This window comes from Physeter macrocephalus, chromosome 21 (assembly GCF_002837175.3).
Source record: "Physeter macrocephalus isolate SW-GA chromosome 21, ASM283717v5, whole genome shotgun sequence".
Lineage (NCBI taxonomy): Eukaryota > Metazoa > Chordata > Mammalia > Artiodactyla > Physeteridae > Physeter > Physeter macrocephalus.
Window position 1 is genome coordinate 92,309,501 of NC_041234.1, and position 20,791 is coordinate 92,330,291.

The 20,791-nt window shown below is 39.2% G+C and overlaps 1 protein-coding gene across 1 annotated transcript in view; it reads left to right on the plus strand.

Annotated features, from left to right (window-relative positions):
* IL13RA1 (interleukin 13 receptor subunit alpha 1) overlaps nt 1-19,487 on the plus strand; it is a 67,255-nt gene extending 47,768 nt beyond the window's left edge. The window contains exons 9-11 of the mRNA XM_024128174.3: nt 225-321; nt 3,587-3,671; nt 17,099-19,487. Of these exons, the coding sequence (XP_023983942.1) occupies nt 225-321; nt 3,587-3,671; nt 17,099-17,191 (275 nt within the window). The 3' untranslated portion in view covers nt 17,192-19,487. The remainder of the gene's footprint in view (nt 1-224; nt 322-3,586; nt 3,672-17,098) is intronic.
* Nucleotides 19,488-20,791: the final 1,304 nt, after the last annotated feature.

Consider the following 20,791-nt stretch of genomic DNA (forward strand, 5'->3'; position numbering starts at 1 on the left):
GGCGGACTCACAACCACTGCGCCACCAGGGAAGCCCCCTAGAAGGACTTTTTTTTTTTCACTCTTAAGATAACAAAAGATAAGAGAATTGAAGAGTTTGGGGAAATATGTTGGTGTGGAGGGCAGAAATATCTGTAATCTCATTAGTCTAATACAACTGTTGCTTGGTTTATTTCTAAAAGGGTTTTTTTTCTCATGTCTTTCTCTTTGTTTTTCATTTTCCAGGTCAGAAGGCCAATCCAACATTTTACATAACCATGTTACTCATCATTCCGATCATCGTTGCAGCTGCAATCATAGTCCTTCTGCTGTACCTGAAAAGGTAAGGCAGCTGCCCAGGCAGGCTTGACAGTTTCTGCTACCCTGGTTGCTATGGTTATTCTTCTGTCTGGGTGTGTTTGATGTTTCCCCAGTGTGTTGGAAGCATTTTGGCTATACCTGGCTTTTTGGTAGAATGGCATGGCAAAGAAATATTATTGTGCCCATTTTCTGGTGAGAAAAGTGTTGGATCCCAGGGCTCTGCTCAGGCAGTGCTCTCTTTGTATATTTTTAGAATTGTCGATAAGACCTATGCTCACTCTACTCTTTCAAATGCCTAATTTGTCAACAGTTGGTTGGTAGCTCATAAGTTTTAGAAATGGAGACCATTACCAATTAAATGACTTGTCTAGTGTGAATGCAAAACAGGTTGCTACTTAATGCTATAGGAAAGAGAACTTCAAGTTGTCTCTAAGTTACAGCACTTATTCCTTGAGAATGTTTTACTTTCTCGATTTCATCATAGGGACTAGTCTGGTGCCATTATTTGCTCTTTCAGTAAATACCTAAAGTTGGAGTAAGGTTATTAAGCTGGTTCTAGAATCAACATTTTATCATTATTTCAGTATTCTTTAAACATACATTTGTTGAGTGCCTATTTATGTGCCAGGCGCTGTTGTTATTGCTGGGGTTGTGGCAATGAATAGAACAAAGTCCCTATCTATGGTTTTACGTAGTGAGTAGTGAAGTTGTGGAGTTGGGCTGGGGAGAAAGGCTAGGAAGTGATATGAGGCTCATCTTACATAGGATGCCAGGGAAGGCCTCTCTGAGAAAGTGACATTTGAGGACAGAATTAAAGGGGCAAACCAGTCAGATAGTCAAAGAAAGAGTATTCTAGGCCAAAGGAACAGCAAGTGCAAAGGTCCTGAGGCTGGAATGAACTCTGTGTGTCTTGTTAGAGGAGAGCATGCAAGGAGGAGAACAACAGGAGATGAGGCTGGAGAGGCTGGCAGGGCCAGATCATGTAGGCTGTGGCAAGGAATTGAAATGTTATCCTAAGCATGATGGGGAAACATGAGAGAGTTTTAATCAGTGGCGGGATGTGATTGGATTTACTGTCATAAAAGATCATTGTATTGCCGAGTGAAGACTTGACTTAGACAAGAGTGGAGGCCGGTAGACTAGTTAGGAGGTAGTAAGAGGTAGTCTGATGTGGAATATATTTTGAAGATGGAATTAATCGTGCTTGCTGATGGCTGCTTGTCTTCGAAGGTGTGAGGGAAATTGAGGATTCAAGGATAACTCTTAGATTTTTGGCTTCAGCAACTGAGTGAATGCTAGAGCCATTTACTAAGATGGGGAAGATTGGGAGGAGAGCTGGCTTTAGGAAAAGGTGAGGACTTCAGTTTTGAACATGAGAAGTTTGAGATACCTATTAGATATCTAAGTAGAGATGCTAAATAGGTACTTGTATACGTGAATCTGGAGTTTAAAGGAGAGGTTTGGGCTGGAGATAGAATTTTGGGAGTCCTTGGCATGTAAATGGATTTAAAGCCCTAAGACTGGAAGAGAGCACTAATAAAGTGAGGGAGATAAAGAGGACAAAAGAGAATGCTGGGACACATCAACAGTCAGAGACCTAGGAGATGAGGTAGGTCCACCAAAGGGTACTACTATCGGATGCAAAAACAGAGAGTCCAGACAAAACTTTAATTCTAAAAGATACGTGCACCCCTACGTTCATAGCAGCACTATTCACAATAGCCAAGACAGGGAAACAACCGAAACGTCCATGGACAGATGAATGGATAAAGAAGGTGTGGTACATATATACAATGGAATACCACTCAACCATAAAAAAGAATGAAATAATGCCATTTGCAGCAACATGGATGGACCTAGAGATTATCCTACCAGTTACGTTAGACAGAGAAAGACAAATACCGTATGATATCACTTGTAAGTGGAATCTAAAACGTGACCCAAATGAACATATCTATGAAACAGAAACAGAATCACAGACATAGAGAATAGACTGGGGTGGTTGCCAAGGGGGAGGGGGGTGGGGGAGGGATGGAGTGGGAGGTTGGGATTAGCAGATGCAAACTATTATGTATAGAATGGCTAAACAACAAGGTCTTACTGTATAGCGCAGGGAACTATATTCAATATCCTGTGATAAACCATAATGGAAGGGAATGTGAAAAAGAATGTGTATATATGTATAACTGAGTCACTGCTGTACAGAAGTAATTAACACAACATCGTAAATCAACTATACTTCAATTAAAAATTTTTTTAAATTTTAATAAAAACAGAGAGGCCATTTGCAGCAACATGGATGGACCTAGAGATTATCCTACCAGTTACGTTAGACAGAGAAAGACAAATACCGTATGATATCACTTGTAAGTGGAATCTAAAACGTGACCCAAATGAACATATCTATGAAACAGAAACAGAATCACAGACATAGAGAATAGACTGGGGTGGTTGCCAAGGGGGAGGGGGGTGGGGGAGGGATGGAGTGGGAGGTTGGGATTAGCAGATGCAAACTATTATGTATAGAATGGCTAAACAACAAGGTCTTACTGTATAGCGCAGGGAACTATATTCAATATCCTGTGATAAACCATAATGGAAGGGAATGTGAAAAAGAATGTGTATATATGTATAACTGAGTCACTGCTGTACAGAAGTAATTAACACAACATCGTAAATCAACTATACTTCAATTAAAAATTTTTTTAAATTTTAATAAAAACAGAGAGGAGACAAGTAAGGAAAAGGAAGAAAAATTAAAGAGGATGCCCCCTGTTCTCGGAAGGTTATTTTTTTCAGAATTATAAACAGCAAGCTCCCATCTGATCTGTGATAAGTAAAGCACCATTATTATTTAAATGATAGAGGATAACGCGCACAGAGCCACACACGCAATTATAACTATGTGGGGTGATGGATGTGTTAATTAGCTTGATTGTGATGATCATTTTACAATGTACACATATATTAAAATGTCACTTTGTTCACCTCAAATTTATACAATTTTTGTTTGTCAAGTGTATCTCAATAAAGCTGGAAAAATTTTTTTTCATTGAAAGGGTATAAGTAGTCTGCTACCGATGGGCCCTCTGCTTTATCCACACTTGATCCTTTCAGGAGATCGATTTCTCAGCTTGTTTTAGAAAATTTTTCACAACTACATTATCACTAAAGATGACTTGTGTACCATGTCTTTTGTCCAAGCCTTCTTTTAATATGGCTGTATTTAAGTGGGACATTTCTATGGAATGGAAGGTTTGATCAAAAATGTCTCTGTTTTCTTAAAGGCTCAAGATTATTATATTCCCTCCAATTCCTGATCCTGGCAAGATTTTTAAAGAAATGTTTGGAGACCAGAATGATGATACCCTGGTAAGCACTGACTCTGTGAAGTTTGAAATTGATTTTTTGGGGGGGAGGCTATGGGATTTAAAAAAAAATTGGTAAAACATAACATAAAATTTACCATTTTAACCAGTTTTAAGTATACAGTTCAATGGCATTAAGTACATTTACAGTGTTGTGCAACCATCTTCACTATTTCTAGAACTTTTTCATAATCCCAAACAGAAACTGTACCCATTAAGCAATAACTCTCCATTCCCTTCAACCCCTGGTAACCTCTATTCTGCCTTCTGTCTCTCTGAATTTGCCTAATCTGGGTACCTCATGTAAATGGAATCCTACAATATTTGTCCTTTTGTGGCTAGCTTTTTTCACTTAGCATAACATTTTCAAGGTTCATCCATGTTGTAGCATGTGTCAGAATTTCATTTCAAAATTGGTTATTTTAAACTACACTTTATCTAAAAGATTAAAGAAGAGCTGATTTAAAATGTTGTATCTCAAGCCAAGCATACCATTTAAGAAGTTCCCAGAATACTTTGCCTGTCTTGTATCACGGGGGCTTCATTCTCTCTCTGGGGTAGGGAACATATTTGATCTCAACCTGCAGGAGGAGGAGCCTCCTTTATGAAACTAAGCCAATAGGCAGGTCTTCTGACTGGAGTAATTTTTAAAACTTGATTTAGGGAAATATAAAGATAAGGTAAACGATTGAAATAGATTGTGTTCATGCTGTTGCCTGGAAAGCTGGCCTCCGAAGACATGGAGCTAGGGCAAACCCACCCGAACTGTTAGAGTTAGTAGGCTGCAGACTCTCACACTAGAATTTGTGGCTGGTAAAGCTAAGACCTTATGGGAACAAAAGAGTTTGAGGCTTCTCTGATAAATACATTCACCCAAATAAAATAATAAAGACACTAAATGAAATAAATATCAATATTATTGTATATATCTTAAATTAGTAATTTCAGGCATAGGGCAGTTAATTCAGGGAAATAGTACAGCATAGTAGATAATAGCCTGCGCTCTGGAGTCAGATTGTCTGGATTCAAATCTCTGCTGTGTCATTTACCATCTATTTGACCTTAGGTAACTTCCTTAACCTCCCTGTGCCTCAGTTTTCCCACTTGTAAAAAGTGGAGGTAATGATAGCACCTGCCTCATAGTGTTGTTATGTGGATTAAATTAATTTAATACATAGGAACCACTTAGTGTGTCTGGCACGTTATAGGTGCTTAGTAAATGTTAGTGCTTAGTATTACTATTGATAATACTTTCCATTTATCTTTAACGCCCAAACGATTCTTGTAATAACGGGTGATATACAGTGGCTAGGGAAGGAAGGCAGGGAGGCTCCCATGCTGTCAGAGGAAGAGTCATCTGGATCAGTTTTTCACCAAGTCATGGGCATGGGCAGTGGGCAACTGTGCCAGATAGGGCACCCCTAGCCAGGGAGATCCAGAAGTCAGGTACCTGATGAAGGGCTGGTATACTGTAACTGAGGTGACGGTGTTTCTTCAGCTTTGAGTCACGGTCAACTGCAATGCTTGTAGGAATATAGAATCCTGAGCCCTACCTTCAGAAGTTCGGATTTACCGGCTCTGGGATGGGTCCCAGGAATCTGCATATTTAAAAGGAGCCCAAAGATGACTCCTATCCTGGCAAGATCATTCACGGAGCGCGCTTTGAAAATCACTGTTACAGATATTTTCCTTAGGATCACCCACGTGTCTTCATTTTGCCAGCTACTGAGACAGATGCTGGAGGTTGAGAATTGTGCAAGTATTCTAACAACTCCTCTAACCAGTGATTGGAAGTCTACCATGTGTACACAGTGTATTAAATGCTCCATCTTCATAACCACCCTGTGGTGTAGGTGCTGTTAGTACCATTTCACAGATGAGGAAATGGAGCCTCAGTGAGGTTAAATAACTTTACTGCACCCACACAGCTAGTAGATAATAAGGTGAGATTTGACCCAGGACTGTCTGATTCTAGACTTTTCTCTTTCTTTCCACTATGCTGCATTGCCTTTTGTAAGATAGAATGTTTGTCCTCAAGAACCTCACTACCTCCTTAGAGTTCTGTATGATAGAAGTACCGGGTTGGGATAGGGGAGTTCCAAGAAACAGATTTGGAGTCATGTTATGGCTGACCTTATATGAGAAGGTGTTAGGAATATCATTCTTTGGTTTTTTAACTTTTTATTTTATACTGGTGTATAGTTGATTAGGAATGTTTTGTTAGTTTCAGTTGTACAACAAAGTGATTCAGTTATACATATACATGTATCTATTCTTTTTCAAATTCTTTTCCCATTTAGGTTTTTACGTAATATTGAGCAGAGTTCCCTGTGCTATACAGTGGGGCCTTGTTGGTTATCCATTTTAAATATAGCAGTGGGTACATGTCAACCCCAAACTCCCTAACTATCCCTCCCCCCCACTTCCCCCTGGTAACCGTAAGTTTCTCCTCTAAGTCTGTGAGTCTGTTTCTGTTTTGTAAATAAGTTCATTTGTATCATTTTTTTTAAGATTCCGCATATAAGCGATATCATTCGATATTTGTCTCTGTTGACTTACTTCACTCAGTATGACGATCTCTGGGTCCATCCACGTTGCTGCAAATGGCATTCTTTCCTTCTTTTTAATGGCTGAGTAATAGTCCATTGTACATATGTACCACATCTTCTTTATCCATTCCTCTGTCGATGGACATTCAGGTTGCTTCCATGTCTTGGCTATTGTATACAGTGCTGCAGTGAACATTGGGGTACCCTTTCAGACCATGTTTTTCTCCAGATATATGCCCAGGAGTGGGATTGCAGGATCATATGGTAGCTCTATTTTTAGTTTTTTTAGGGAACCTCCATACTGTTCTCCATAGTGGCTGCACCAATTTACATTCCCACCAACAGCGTAGGAGGGTTCCCTTCTCTCCACACCCATCATTCTGACAACAACCTGGAGGGAATGGATTAGAGAGGGGAGGCGCTAGCACAGTAGCAAACTGGGAACCTAGTCCTGAATTTGCCCCACAGATGTTTTGTTTGGCCAGCGTGGTGTATTTAAAATTTTTCAATTTGGGATCTTAAGCAGGGCATGCACTCTACCAGTTCATCTCAGGCCCTACCATTCCTAATTCCCACTGTGGTTTCACTTGTTGACCTAACATGCCAGACCCCTGAAAAGCATTTGAGTTTGCTACCCCTTTTAGCAGAATGAAGACAGTCAAAGTGCCATGACACAAATGTCCAATATCTGTGAAAACATGTTTGGACTCACTGATATATACAAGACATACAACCAAAGCATTGATGAGATATAAATTTCCAGCTTAATAAACTTCTAAAAAGTGATAATATCCAGTGTTAACAAGTGGGTGGGGAACTGGCACTTTTCATGCAACGCTGGTGGGCCTGTAAAATGGTATGTGTTCTTTCTGGAGGGCAACTTGGTAAAATGTAGCAAGAATCTTTGATCTTGTAATTATGTCTTTAGGAATCTATTTTAGGGAAATAATCCAACAATGGTACAAGGATGGTCAATGCAGCATTTGTTTCTAAAATGAAAAATTAGAAACTAAGGAAACATCAACGATCAAGAATAAGTTTTTTGAAAAGTTAGGTTTTCAGAGCATTTAATGTCCTAGCAAAATACTCACGGTGTAAGTGTAAGAAACATATCATAAATGTGTAGTGTATTACAATCCTAATTTTTATAAAAAAACGCATCAATACATACATAGAACAATGAGTGGAAGGAAATGGGTCAAAATAATCATCTCTGGGCCGGAAGATTGTGGATAATTGATATTTTTCTCCCTCTGCCTTTCTGAAATTTCCAAATTGCCTGTAATGAGCATGTATTACTTTTATAATAAAAAGAAACGCTGTACAAGTCATTAAGGGAAAGGAGAATATTGTGGTCATCCAGGTCTGTGAGATAATAGGGATTTGAACTCAGGTGGTAGCAGAGGAGATTGATGCAAGAGACATTATTAAAGGAAACTCATTACGACTTGGTGACTCTGTGTGGGTGATGAAAGGTGGCGAGAGTAAAAAATAATTTCAAGGTTTCAAGCCTGGGTGATAGAGTGAATGATGGTAACATTGACAGTAAAATCAGATCAATTATCTTTCTCAGAGATGGGAAAATTGCTTTTTTTCAATGCTGTCTAGAGGATAATATGTTGTCCTGATGAGTCAGATAATTCTATAATTTAGTGAGGTGGATACACTGACGAGATGGACCACTAAAAGCATAAGATGTTTTTGTTTGCGGTGGTTGCAGGCCATTAAATAAAATCAGTGTTTAAAACTAAAAGTATAATAAAAATGCCAGACAGGGGAAAGGGTAATAGAACAAATTTCCATGTTTGCTTTTTAACCAAACGAATAATCTACTTTCTCTACATGGCAGCAGTTCTCGAAAATTGAACTGCATATGCAGCAGAAAGACTGTCCTTTTACTTCTAGAATCATCGAATTAGGGAATGAAGAATTATGGAGTGAACATTGCCCTAGAGGTCATCTAATGAGGTGTATGTTTACATGTTTAGTTGTCTTTAACTATAAATTTTCAAAACTCTAGATTCTAGTCCAATTCCTCACTTTAAAGATGGGGACATTGGGGACCATGGAGAAATTTCTCAAAAACTATCACATAGAGGGAGAATTGCAGAACCTGAAGTAGAAGCCGTTGTAGCCCAAATTTACCAACTTCTAATCCCAAGAAATAATCCATGCCCTTTCTAAACAATTTCTTCTTCCACGCTGCACCATCAGTAGTAGTGGTTGTTAAAAAAAAAAAAAAAACTTATTTAGGGCTTCCCTGATGGCGCAGTGGTTGAGAGCCCTCCTGCCGATGCAGGGGACGCGGGTCCGTGCCCCGGTCCGGGAGGATCCCACGTGCCGCGGAGCGGCTGGGCCCGTGAGCCGTGGCCGCTGAGCCTGCGCGTCCGGAGCCTGTGCTCCGCGACGGGAGAGGCCACAGCAGTGGGAGGCCCGCGTACCGCAAAAAAAAAATAAAAATAAAAATAACACCGAAACTTATTTAGGTGTGGCCACCAATAAATTAAATCTTCTGTATCATTTTCCTTAAGGTTTCTACTGTTTTGACAATGTTTTGTTCATCACTGTAGTAACATTTTGGCCAGCAGCATTTTTTCCTGTTGCTTTGCTGTTTGCCTTTTCTGTGTGACTAATTGGGCTGCTGGCCATCTTTGGGGGGTAGGGGGGCTTTGCGGAGGGAATTGCTTCTCTTCTGCATCTGCATTTCTTTTTCATCCATAAAATATTATCTATTCTTCCTCCGCTTCTTGGAAACCAATTACATTTTCAGTACTGTGCCAGTTTTGAATTCCCGATTGGAAAGCAGCTTTTTAACTTGGAGTTGACTTCCAAATACTGCTGAATTTTTTTTTTAACTTCAGTGTGTATCTTTAAAAGCTAAGATCGCTTTCCTACATAGCCAAAATAGCATGGCCGCACTTTAAAAATTATTAATTCCTTAATATCATCTAATACTCAGTCCATATTTAAATATTTCCAGCTGTCCCAATTGTCAGGAGACAGATAATATCCAGCCGTCCCACCATTAGTGAGATGGACCACTGTATTTAAGGTGATAATAGCATGTCCCCTCCTGCCATCTACACGTTTCCTCCCCTTGCCACCTGAAGATAATCTGTGTGGTGTTAATGTTAGCACCCTGTCAACTCTTCAGCTGATGCTTTTTATTGTCCAATTAGTATCCTTGCTTGAATCAATAATCTCATTAGGGGTTGTGAAACGATGATGATTTTTCTCATCTATCATTTAATCTACATTTATAAGCTAACACTTTCCTACAAAGCACTGCTTTCAGTCCTCAACTAGGCTTCTTAGTTGTTCTGAAATTCGGTTTCTGCTAGAAAAGCAAGAAACATGTTTAATTCTTTCCCTTTAATTATCAATTTTTAAAGTGAGGGTTTGAATTGATAGCCACCTCAAATGGTACCAAATTAGTCCCCTCCACACCACATTCAACAAGTTCTTTTTAAGCTGCAGTGATTTTTAAGGCGTGGGGATCTACAATTCATATTGTACGACTTTCTATTGTGTCTGTTGCTCTGAAGAAGACGGGGGCACATAATCAGCTGACTTGTACACACAAGGCCAGTGTTTTGCGTGGTGCTTAGGTGCATGAAACCCACTTCACCTCTGTTGGCAATTCACTGTGGGAAATAACCAAATCTTGAAGGTACTAAGTCTTAAATTGAAACTTGATGTTCCATTATTCTATAACTTTTGTTTCTTTCTTTAAAAAAAATTATATATACATACATATATGTTTCTAGGACGACTAACAACTAAAAGCCAGTTGTGTTCACCACCCAAACACTGATTTTTTTTTTTCATCTAGGATGTTTTTCATCTTTGGCCATTATTCTATTGTTGATTACCTTGTTTAAAAAATCGGCAGGGTAAGAATTGAATTATGGACTGTAATTTTGTGGATTTTTTTTTCTACAAGTAATTTTAAAATTAGACTGACATATAATTCACAAAATTGAATAATAGGTCAGAGCCTTTGCTTTTGTCCCTTTTACCTTACATAGACATATTCATAGAAGCAGTGCTCAGGCAAGGGCCCTGATGCTGATGATGGGTGAAAATGAGAGTAATCAAAGTTTCAGGAATGAAAAAAGGCAATTAAAAAATTAATGTTTTCTTAGAAGCCATTTCTGCTGCAATGTTCTGATTGCTTTTTTCCTGTCCAACACAGTTAAGCATTGGGTCTAATGAGCAGAAACCAATGAAAATGTAACATTCAGGGTGCATTTTTTAAATTAAAATAATTTTTCTTTTAAGAGAAATATGTTTATTATAGAGAAATGAGAAATACAGGTAACCAAAAGAGAAAAATTAATCTTGTCATCCAGCTATAATCATCTTTAAGGTTATGAGAACAACACAGAGAAATGGAAATAACAGTCGTCCCAAATGGGATTGGCTTCAGGACTGCCTCGGATACTCAAATTCACGGATGTTCAAGTCCCTTATATAAAATGGTGTAGTATTTGCACATAACCTACGCACATCCTCCGGAGGGCTGACTGCACTTTTACTGGTCAATGGAATAATAGTAACAACAATAATAATAACAGTTCATACTTGTTGAACTTTTGCTATGTGTTAGACACTTTTCTAAGCACTTCCTTCGTTCATTTGTCCCCATCCTGCAACAGGGATGATCTCCACTATACAGGTGAAGACAGTGAAGCACCAGAGGGATTATATGTAACTTGTTTGAGGCTACACTGCTGCTACCTAGCAGAGCTAGTATCTAAATCTAACTAGCAAGAGTTAGAGGTGGGATCTGAGCCCAGGCTTCCTGATCCTCCAGTCCACACTTTTAACAAATTATATAATATGTTTTCATAAAATGCTCATATTTATCTTTATTTGACTTTAACAGCTGAAAAGGAAACAGGTGGAACTGAAGAAATTTCTGAACTTTTGACAAACCATAAAATAATTTTTAACGATTATTAAAGACAGCAATTTTTCCATATGTTCTTCCCATTCTCTCCCCATTCTTAAAGCTGTCCGGGATCTACATTTCCAGTGCATAAGGCCATTATATTACTATATCGTCTCCCTATAGCCCTCTTTAGTCTTAATTCTATATGGTATGTATTTGATGCTAACCCCCGATCTTTATGTTGATGTCTCTCCAGTCATTTTGGTTTTTTCAAACTCCAAAAGTTTTCTCAGGAAGGATTCATGGGACCAACATTTCCTGGATTATTTACATGTTGATGGAGTTTCCTGCATTAATAATTGAAATTCATTTTAGCTAGATATAAAATCCATGGCTTACATGTTCTTGCCTTGTGTATCTTAAATATGTCATCCATTTTCTTCTGGCATAAAGTGTTGTCAGGGTCTGCTGACAATATAATACTCTTTCTGTATTAAAACACTTGGTCTTTTTTGCCTGGTTGTCAAAAGATTTTTTTCCTTCGAAGTCCGATAATTTTACTAGAATATGTCTTGGTATTAGTCATTCTGGGTCGATTTTCCAAGGTATATAGTGTGCCTTTTCAGTATGTAGTTTCAAATCTTTTTAAAAATCTTCAGTGAAAATGTCTTCACTTATAGACTTTGTTATTCTGTTCCCTTATTTTCCTTGCCTGTCTTCTATATTTGTCACATCCTTTCGAATAATTTTCATCTATCTTTATTTCTTTTTGATTTAAAATAATCCTCCTTTTCATCTTTTGTTTCTCTTAAGGTATTATCTGTTGTGTTTATTTGCCCCTGTGTTTCCTCTAGCTAGTCTTCATTTCTGAAATGATTATTTTCTTTTACTCCTAATTGTTTCTTGGGCTTTACCATGTCATTTCTGAATTGTTCTTATTCTGAATTTTTATATTCTTCGATATCATGCACCGTTTTTCATATCACATAACTTTTTCTTACTATACTTTTGCTAGTTTTGAAATAGTAGATTATAATTTTCATCTGTGTATACTTTGTGGACGTTTTTCTGGCATCTTTTAATTCCATAAGAATATCATTCTGTCGCTTATTTTTACATGAAATTAGTTTCCCTAAAGTTTTAGAAGGAGACTTGATTTAGGATAGTTTTTTTTTTCCTTCTAATTTCATGGCTATAGAGTTCCATCTTCTATTATTTTTGACAATTTTTCAAAACCATAGTGAATTCCTTTCTGAAATCTGGCTCTGCCTGTTCACCTCGTCTACTTTTATCTGGGCTTTATAGTTTGTGTCTCTTGTCTGTGTCCTAGCCAGTGTGGAGTCTGTTCCTATCAGTTTCTCTCCGGAGTGGGACTTTGCCCAGGAAGGGAGCTTTGGATGGTTTTGAGAGTTCATAGGGCTCAGGTGGCTCTCAGGCTGTTCTGTGGACTCCTTGCATTTGGTCACTCTTTTGGCAGTGCAAACCCCTGCCAGACTCACTTATTGTTCATAAATTAGCTGGCTGAAGTTTGAGTGAGTTGTTTTAGAATTCTCAGATCTATCAGATGCCCTGCTGATTCCCTCTCCATACTCTCCCATAGCTAATACCATTTTGCTCTTGTAGCATCTCTAATTTGTCCCTACCCACTCATATTTCAGGGTTCATGGGGGCATCACTTTCATCTGGTCTTGTTGCAGATTGTGTCTGTGGATTTTGGCTTTGCTTTCCTACTTACCCTACTTACCTTTCCTACTTGTGGTTTTTATAGTGGCATTTGGGGAAATGCAAAAACTATGCTGCCTTCCTCATAGGATTTCTCTGTAAACGACAGACCATGGGCCAACTCCTGCCTGCCAGTTGTTTGTGTACAGGCTGCAAGCTGCGAACGGTGTTTACACTTTTAAGCAGTTGAAAAAATATAAAGGAGAAAATACTATGAAATTCAAATGTCAGTGTCCATAAATAAAGTTTTGTTGGAACACAGCCATGCCTATTCATTTATATATTGTCTATGGCTGCTTTCATGCTACAACAGCAGAGACTATATGGCCCTCAAAGCTGAAAATGTTTATTAGCTGGCCATCTACAGAAAAAGTTTGCCAACCCTGGTCCTATAATATACTTTTTCTCTTTTGAAACATAAATTTATTTATTTATTTATTTTTGGCTGTGTTGGGTCTCCGTTGCTGCACGCAGGCTTTCTCTAGTTGCGGCGGGCGAGGGCTACTCTTCGTTGCGGTGCACGGGCTCCTTATTGCCATGGCTTCTCTTGTTGCAGAGCACGGGCTCTAGGCACGCGGGCTTCAGTAGCTGTGGCTCGTGGGCTCTGGAGCTCAGGCTCAGTAGTTGTGGCGCACGGGCTTAGTTGCTCCGCGGCATGTGGGATCTTCCCGGACCAGGGCTCGAACCCGTGTCCCCTGCATTGGCTGGCGGATTCTTAACCACTGCGCCACCAGGGAAGCCCTATACTTTTTAATGGCTAAATAGTATCATACTGTGTGACTATATCATGGTGTACTTAACCAGTTCCCTATCGTTGGTCATTTAGATGAATTCTAAATTTCATTATTATAGGCATCATTTCACAGCTAATATTAGCATATATATTTCATTACTTTCTTGGGATAAATTGTTACAAGTAAGATTGCTGGATCAAAGGAGATTATATACATTTTAAACTCTCTGATTGTTATTGACAAATTGTCATCCAGAAAGGATAAGCAGGTTAAATATCTATTAAGGATACTGCTTAAATAAATTATGGTGCAGTCATGCAATGAAATATTATACAGAGGTCAAAGGAGATGAGGTAGGTCTATTTTACTGATGTATAAAAACATATACTCTATGCTGTCAAATTAAACACTCTGGTTACATATCTAGGGTATGATTCCTTCATATTAAGGAAATGGTGACATTAGAATACACACACTTAAGTTTTTCACAAGAAGCACTGATTACAACTAGGTTGTACCGACTTACATACCAACCAGTAGTGTGTCTCAGTGGTTGTTTGGCCATGCTTTTGCCCACATGAGTATATCTAATTAAAAAAAAAAATTCCTCCCAGTGCGTTAGATGAGAAAAGGGCATCTTGTTTTATTTTATTTTTATTTTTTAAACATCTTTATTGGAGTATAACTGCTTTCCAATGGTGTGTTAGTTTCTGCTTTATAACAAAGTGAATCAGCTATACGTATACATATGTCCCCATATCGCCTCCGTCTTGCGTCTCCCTCCCACCCTCCCTATCCCACCCCTCTAGGTGGTCACAAAGCACGGAGCTGATCTCCCTGTGCTAGGCGGCTGCTTCCCACTAGCTATCTGTTTTACATTTGGTAGTATATGTAAGTCCAGGGCATCTTGTTTTAAATTTACATATCCAGTTTTGTATTTTTTCACGTGTTCATTGGCTTGAATTAATTCTTTCGTGAAATTGTCCATTTTTGCCCTGCAATATTCGTCTTTTCCCTGGGGGTTTGTAAAGCTCTTTATACATCAGTTAGTAATCCTTTGGTTTGTCGTCGATGTTTGTCTTCGTATTGTATTTAGGGTGATTGATGATGTACCAAAGTTTTTTTTATGCAGTCAAATCTTCCTTTATTTTTTATGTGTAGAAAGCCCTTTCCTACTGCAGATTTATATAATTGTTCCTTAATACATTTTTCCAGGACTTAATTTGATTTTATTTTTCCACATATAGGTCTTTAACCCCCATAGGGGGTTTATCCGTGTAGGCTGTGAGGTAGGGTTTAACTTTATTTTTCAAATGTTTAGCCAGTTGTCTTAGTGCCATTTACTGAGTAAGCCATTACTTTAAGGTTACGTAATTTTTTTCAGATTGTTTTTTATTGGAAGTGTGTGCATTTCACATTTTTAAAAAATTAGCTTTGTGGATTTGATTTACATACCATAAATTTTACTCTTCACAAGTGTACAGTTAGAAGAGTTTTAGCAAATGTATGCAATTTTGTAGCCACCACTCCAATCAAGATACAGAAAATTTCCATCATCACCCCCCCCAGAAGTCCCCTCATGCCCTTTTGCAGTACACCCCGTTCCCTGGTCCTGTACCCTTGCAACCACTGATCTCTTTTCTGTCCCTAGAGTTCTGCCTTTTCCAGAATATCATATAAATGGAATCATGCAATACATAGATTTTTGAGTCTAGCTTCTTTCACTTAGCATAATGCATTTAAGACACACCCACGTTGTTGCATGTCATTGCTTTTTCTTGCGTAGCAGTATTCCATGATATGGCTGTAGCACAGTTTATTTAACCGTTCACTTGTTCAAGGATATCACAACTATTCCCAGTTTTTGGCTTTTATGAATAAAGCTGCTATAAACATTCATGTAGAGGTCTTTCTTTGTGTGGACATGTTTTCATTTATCTTGGGTCAGTACCTGCGAGTGAGATTTCTGGGTCATGCAGTAAGTATATATTTTGTTTTATAAGAAACTGTCAGGCTGTTTTCCATAGTGGCTGTGCTATTTTACATTTTTACCAATAATATATGAGAAATCCAGTTACTCTGCATCCTTATCAGCACTTGGAATTGTCAGTGTTTTTTATTTTAGCCATTCTACTAGGAGTGTCAGGGTTAAATAATTCTTTAGAGTAATTTGGATATTTAAAAAAATTAGTTTTATTAATTAATTAATTTATTTGTTGCGTTGGGTCTTTGTTGCTGCGCGGGGGCTCTCTCTAGTTGCGGCGAGCGGGGGCTACTCTTCGTTTCGGTGCGTGGGCTTCTCATTGCGGTGGCTTCTCTTGTTGCAGAGCACGGGCTCTAGGTGTGCAGGCTTCAGTGGTTGTGGCTCGTGGGCTCTATAGAGCACAGGCTGAGTAGAATTTGGAAATTTTAAACAGTGTTTTCCAACTTATCTCTCCGTACGTTCTCTAAGACTGGATGCTCCTGACCTGCTGAGTCCATCTCCAGTTGCACAACCTGAGGCAGCTGAATCATCATTGTTGCTTGTTTCTATTTTTCCTTCTTTCCATTTCCTTTTCTAGGCTTACAGAACCAGAAAACAACAGAGCAGTAATGGAGCTTAGAAATAATCTAGTGCAGGGATTGGCAAACTTGCTCTATAAAGAGCCAGATATGAAATATTTCTGGTTTCGCAAGCCTTTTGGTCTGTTACAGCGACTCAACTCTGCTGTTGTAGCATGAAAACAGCCGTAGACAGTACAGAAACAAATGGGGATGGCTCTGTTCCAATAAAACTTTATTTACAAAAACAGGCAGCCTGCTGGATTTGGCCCTTAGACCATAGTTTGCAGTCCGCTGGTTTAGTCTGACAACTTTACTTTACAGATGAGGGGACTGAGCTCACATTTCACCCTTTCCTGTGACTTGTAAGGAAGGAAGGCAAGGACCAGGATATTGGCTTTCACCATAAGATACACACTTAAATTGAGTTCAAGATGAGTTTACCTTATATGCATAATTCCCTGTCTAGCAAATGATGTTACATGAAGCTGTTAACGCAAGGTCTTTCAAAACTTTTAACTGCACTAAGACTTTTGGGACATTTTATGTATTGCCATTCACCTTGATGCCTTTTTGAGCCTATTACATCTCTGGAGCAGTGGTCAAATTTGAGTGGTAAAAACATAAAGATAGAAACAGTTGAAGTAAGGAAAGCATGCTGCTCTTTTATTCTTCTTCAGAAGACTTCGTTTCCAATTTTGGAGGTGTCCACATTTGTTTATCTTTTGAGATAGCTATTAAATATCATATAACAGTCCCGTGGCGTTTTTCACCTTTAACGTTAATTCCTGATTGTTTTGTTTAATTGATTGTTCAAATAGATGAAGATTCTTAGGTCAAAAAAAAAAAAAAAGACTCCAAACAAAACAGGAAAACATATACTCAGGGTTCCATGCACACAAACCTAAAAATAAGCATTGGCTGCGAGTACTCAGGGAAAGAACGCTGTTCAGAAAAGTCATCGTGTTATGTGTTTTTTCTTCCCTTCCAGCACTGGAAGAAGTACGACATCTATGAGAAGCAAACCAAAGAGGAAACTGACTCTGTAGTGCTGATAGAAAGCCTGAAGAGAGCCTCTCAGTGATGGGGATAATTTATTTTAACCTTCAATGTGACCTTGTGAAGATTCATTCCGTTTTCCATTTGTTATCTGGGAACTTGTTAAATGGAAACCGAAACTACTGGACCATTTAAAAACAGGCAGCTCATAAGAGCCACAGGTCTTTATGTTGAGTCGCGCACCGAAAAACTAAAAATAATAATGGGCCCTTTGGAGAAAAGAGTGGAGTCATTTTCGTTGAATTTTACAAAGCAGACGTCTTTTGCTAAGGCTTCAAACTAGAGGACAAAAGCAAAAAGTGATGATGGCAGTCGAGTTAATCTTATCAAGAGTTGTGACAACTTCCTGAGGGACCTATGCCTGCTCTGTATTCTTTGTCTCAAATACCAACAAATTTTATTTGCAGGAGAACTCATTTTGGGTGCAAATGCTAAAGTCAAACTTGAGTCATAGAGCACATCTAGCAAACAGAATGGATAAAATCTGTTATCTGTTGTTTGGGATCCCACTGAGTGATGGCTATGGTTATTAAAACTCTTTAATAGTCCGGAATCTTCATCCCCTTCAGCAGCATTTCCCTCTGCTTTGAAAGGCCCAGGCATCCTTGTTGGCCGTGACTACAGAAAAAGCAGAAGCAGCTTCTTTACTGAGATCTTTCAAAGCCACTTCAGGCTTTTAAGGGCAGTAGAGGCAGAATGACTTACTGGGTATTAGGGTTTGAGCGACACAGTCTCTAATGATGCATTGTTTATTCTTCACCTCCGCTACTCAAGTCAGGTATTTACTCTGCGTCCAGACTGTGTTAGGCCCCCAGGTGTGAGGCACCAACTCCCTCAAAGAATTCACAGTCTAGTTGGGGCTCCTCGGTTCTTTCTCCGCCGGTCATTTCCAGACCTTTCAACACCCCACTTGCCACCTCGATTTCCCCTTTTGCATCTCCCTCATCCCCTTCTGTGTAGCCTTTCACCTCTCATGAGCAATTAGAATATAAATCTGCTCACAGCACCTAGAGGAGCGGGGAGTGATTTGCATCTCAGGAGAAGTGTGAGTAGACTAAGAAACAATGACTAATTCTCGCATATTTTGTAACTTCTGTGTGACTCTGCATTTATTTGAAGCTTTTCAGCATTTACTGTTTCGGTATGCATTTTATAAGCAGAAAACAGGTATTATCTTCACCTAGAACTTTGCTATTTGCTTGAGAAAAAAAGAATAGTTGTGTCTTTCTCTTTTCCCTTACTCCCACAAATGGTTATTAGTAGGTTTCGCTTCTTCTATTGATAACCCAGCCATCCAAGGCTCCAACGTTCGTATTTTTTTTGCATATGTTAAGGCTCCATTCTCACCCGTCCCCACAACGTATTTAAAGCGTGGAAACGAGAAGTCCCCTCCAGTGTTTCTCTCCTCGCACACATAGACTCAGATTACTGGTAGGAACTTGAGAACTCTATATATCACAAGTTCTCCAAACATTCGTCCATTTGTATTAATAAGATAATGCTACTTCCACTTTCTGCTCTTAGGGGAAGGGAGATCAGACATCCCTGCTCTTTTCAGGTCTGGGCACAGTGGGGGAGCACTGTGCCCTGGCTTTCCTGAGGAAATTGGGGCTCGTGGCAATGGCAGATGTCAAGGTGTTTCCTCCCCCTGCTTTTATATTTGAGGTCAGATTGAGGCTGGGAGACGGGCATGGATGTGCTTGCTATTCTGTCCTACTCTTCTCTAGAAAGAATATTTGGTTCTCCTGTGCGGGGATGAGATTATTTCCTAGCCAGGTCTTATACTTCTGCGAAACAAAACACCTGAATGCCTCACCCAAAGTCATTTTTCCTGTCATCCTATTTAGATGGCAGTGCGGGGAGGGGATGCCAGTCCTGCAGCCTGGGAGTGGGCTGGGAGCGGGGGTGTTTCCATCTTGCTCTTTTAGTGGTAAAATAGTGGAGGGGAAAAGTGGGCAGTGAATTATGGGAGTACCTATGGCTGTTTTATAACTGCTGAAAACCGATCCCCAGGTTTTGAGAGCTCTTGGAGACTTTAACACATCAGTGGAATTCCCGCTACCTGTAGGAAACTAGTAGGTTCATGTGTTATTTTATGTCTAACCTTTGTGGATTTGTTTTCTCCACATATCTAAGTAAAGCCACTGTAAGGATGGTCCTTCTTCTTCTTTCATTCAGATAAGTGTTTTCTTCATCCCGCACTGAAGGGATACGTGAAACAATGTTAACATTTTTGGTAATGGCTTCAAACGGGGATCATTTTGTTTAACTTCTTACAGAAAAGCTTGAGTGAAATAAATATCAATTGTCTTTTTGTATGTCACCCAAATGTTTTCCTTCGTCTTATTTTGGGGAAAGTGTCGTGAGGAGTGGGTGGCAGAAGAAATTGGAGTTAAAAGAATATAAGTTGGGAAAAAATTCCAAGACAGCTGTTTTATCTTACAACCATGTATCATGAGCTTCCCTGCTATTCTCGGCATGCCTATGTTTTCTGATAAAGGCCTGCACTTGGTCTAGTATTAGTACAGCCTCTGCAAACAGTACGTAAAGGGACATAAGTATTTGCTAAATCGTGGTTCTGACAATTAAGGGAAATGGAGAACTGGTCCTTTCTAATTTTAAGCTTCAAATAGAGTGCAGTGTACTTAAGGAGACTGTCATGGTATATACACGATGAGGGACCTCTAGTTATGAATTAGTCACATAAACAGGTTAGATTTGAGGCTAAGAAAATCAGTTTTCAATAGCTTCCCTCTTAAGAGATGGTAATGTAGTTTCATGTTTTCTGTAACTACAGCAAAACGGTTTGGATGTCACGGAGGGTTTTTCTCATTTGTATTAAGTCCTAGGAGTGCGTCTTTAGCCCGACATTTGTTAATTACCCTGCATCTTTCCAGGATCCAAGCCCTAGGGTATGGGTAGGGGGTGCTGATCTTGGTCAGGTTACTTCTGTAACTACCTAAAATGATCCAAGAAGATTCTGGAACTCCATCTCCCGGTAAGTATACTCTTGTTTTGTTTTGAATAAGAAATCACCTTTTGCTCCTCAACGCATCGACACGCTGAGCATTACGGCAGAAAACATTTAACTGAGGACCCTTGAGATTGTATATCTGTATGAGAGCTATGGAAAACAAATTCCTGTAGCCACAAACATGTTCACCTTATCTCAGGGCAGAGGAGCCAGAATGACCTGAGACCATTTGCTTTCCAGGGTAATTTACCATTTTGTCATTTCCAAGAAGTCCTGCTCTTTTTCAAGCACAGCTTTGTGCTCCTGTGGGTAGCATATCATGCTGCTAGAATATTAGTAGTTTTAGAGGAAAGTAAGGGGACAGGAACACTTATTTCAGAGACTCTATTTTCTTTTCAATCCTAATGATTAGATCAAGCAATGAAGTTCTTTGTAAATACCATAGCGAAGTCTTGGCATGCTTTTAAGAGAAGGGGCAGTTTTACTGACATTTGGACGTGCTAGATATTTTTGACATCAATTCCCAAGAGGATTTCTTCCTGAAGGTTCTTTGGCCTTTAGCCGTCTTTTCTAAAGGTCACACTTTTAGTTTACCGTTAGCAACAGGAAAATACTTCACTGCTAGTTTTCACCATTTATTAGGTAGACCAT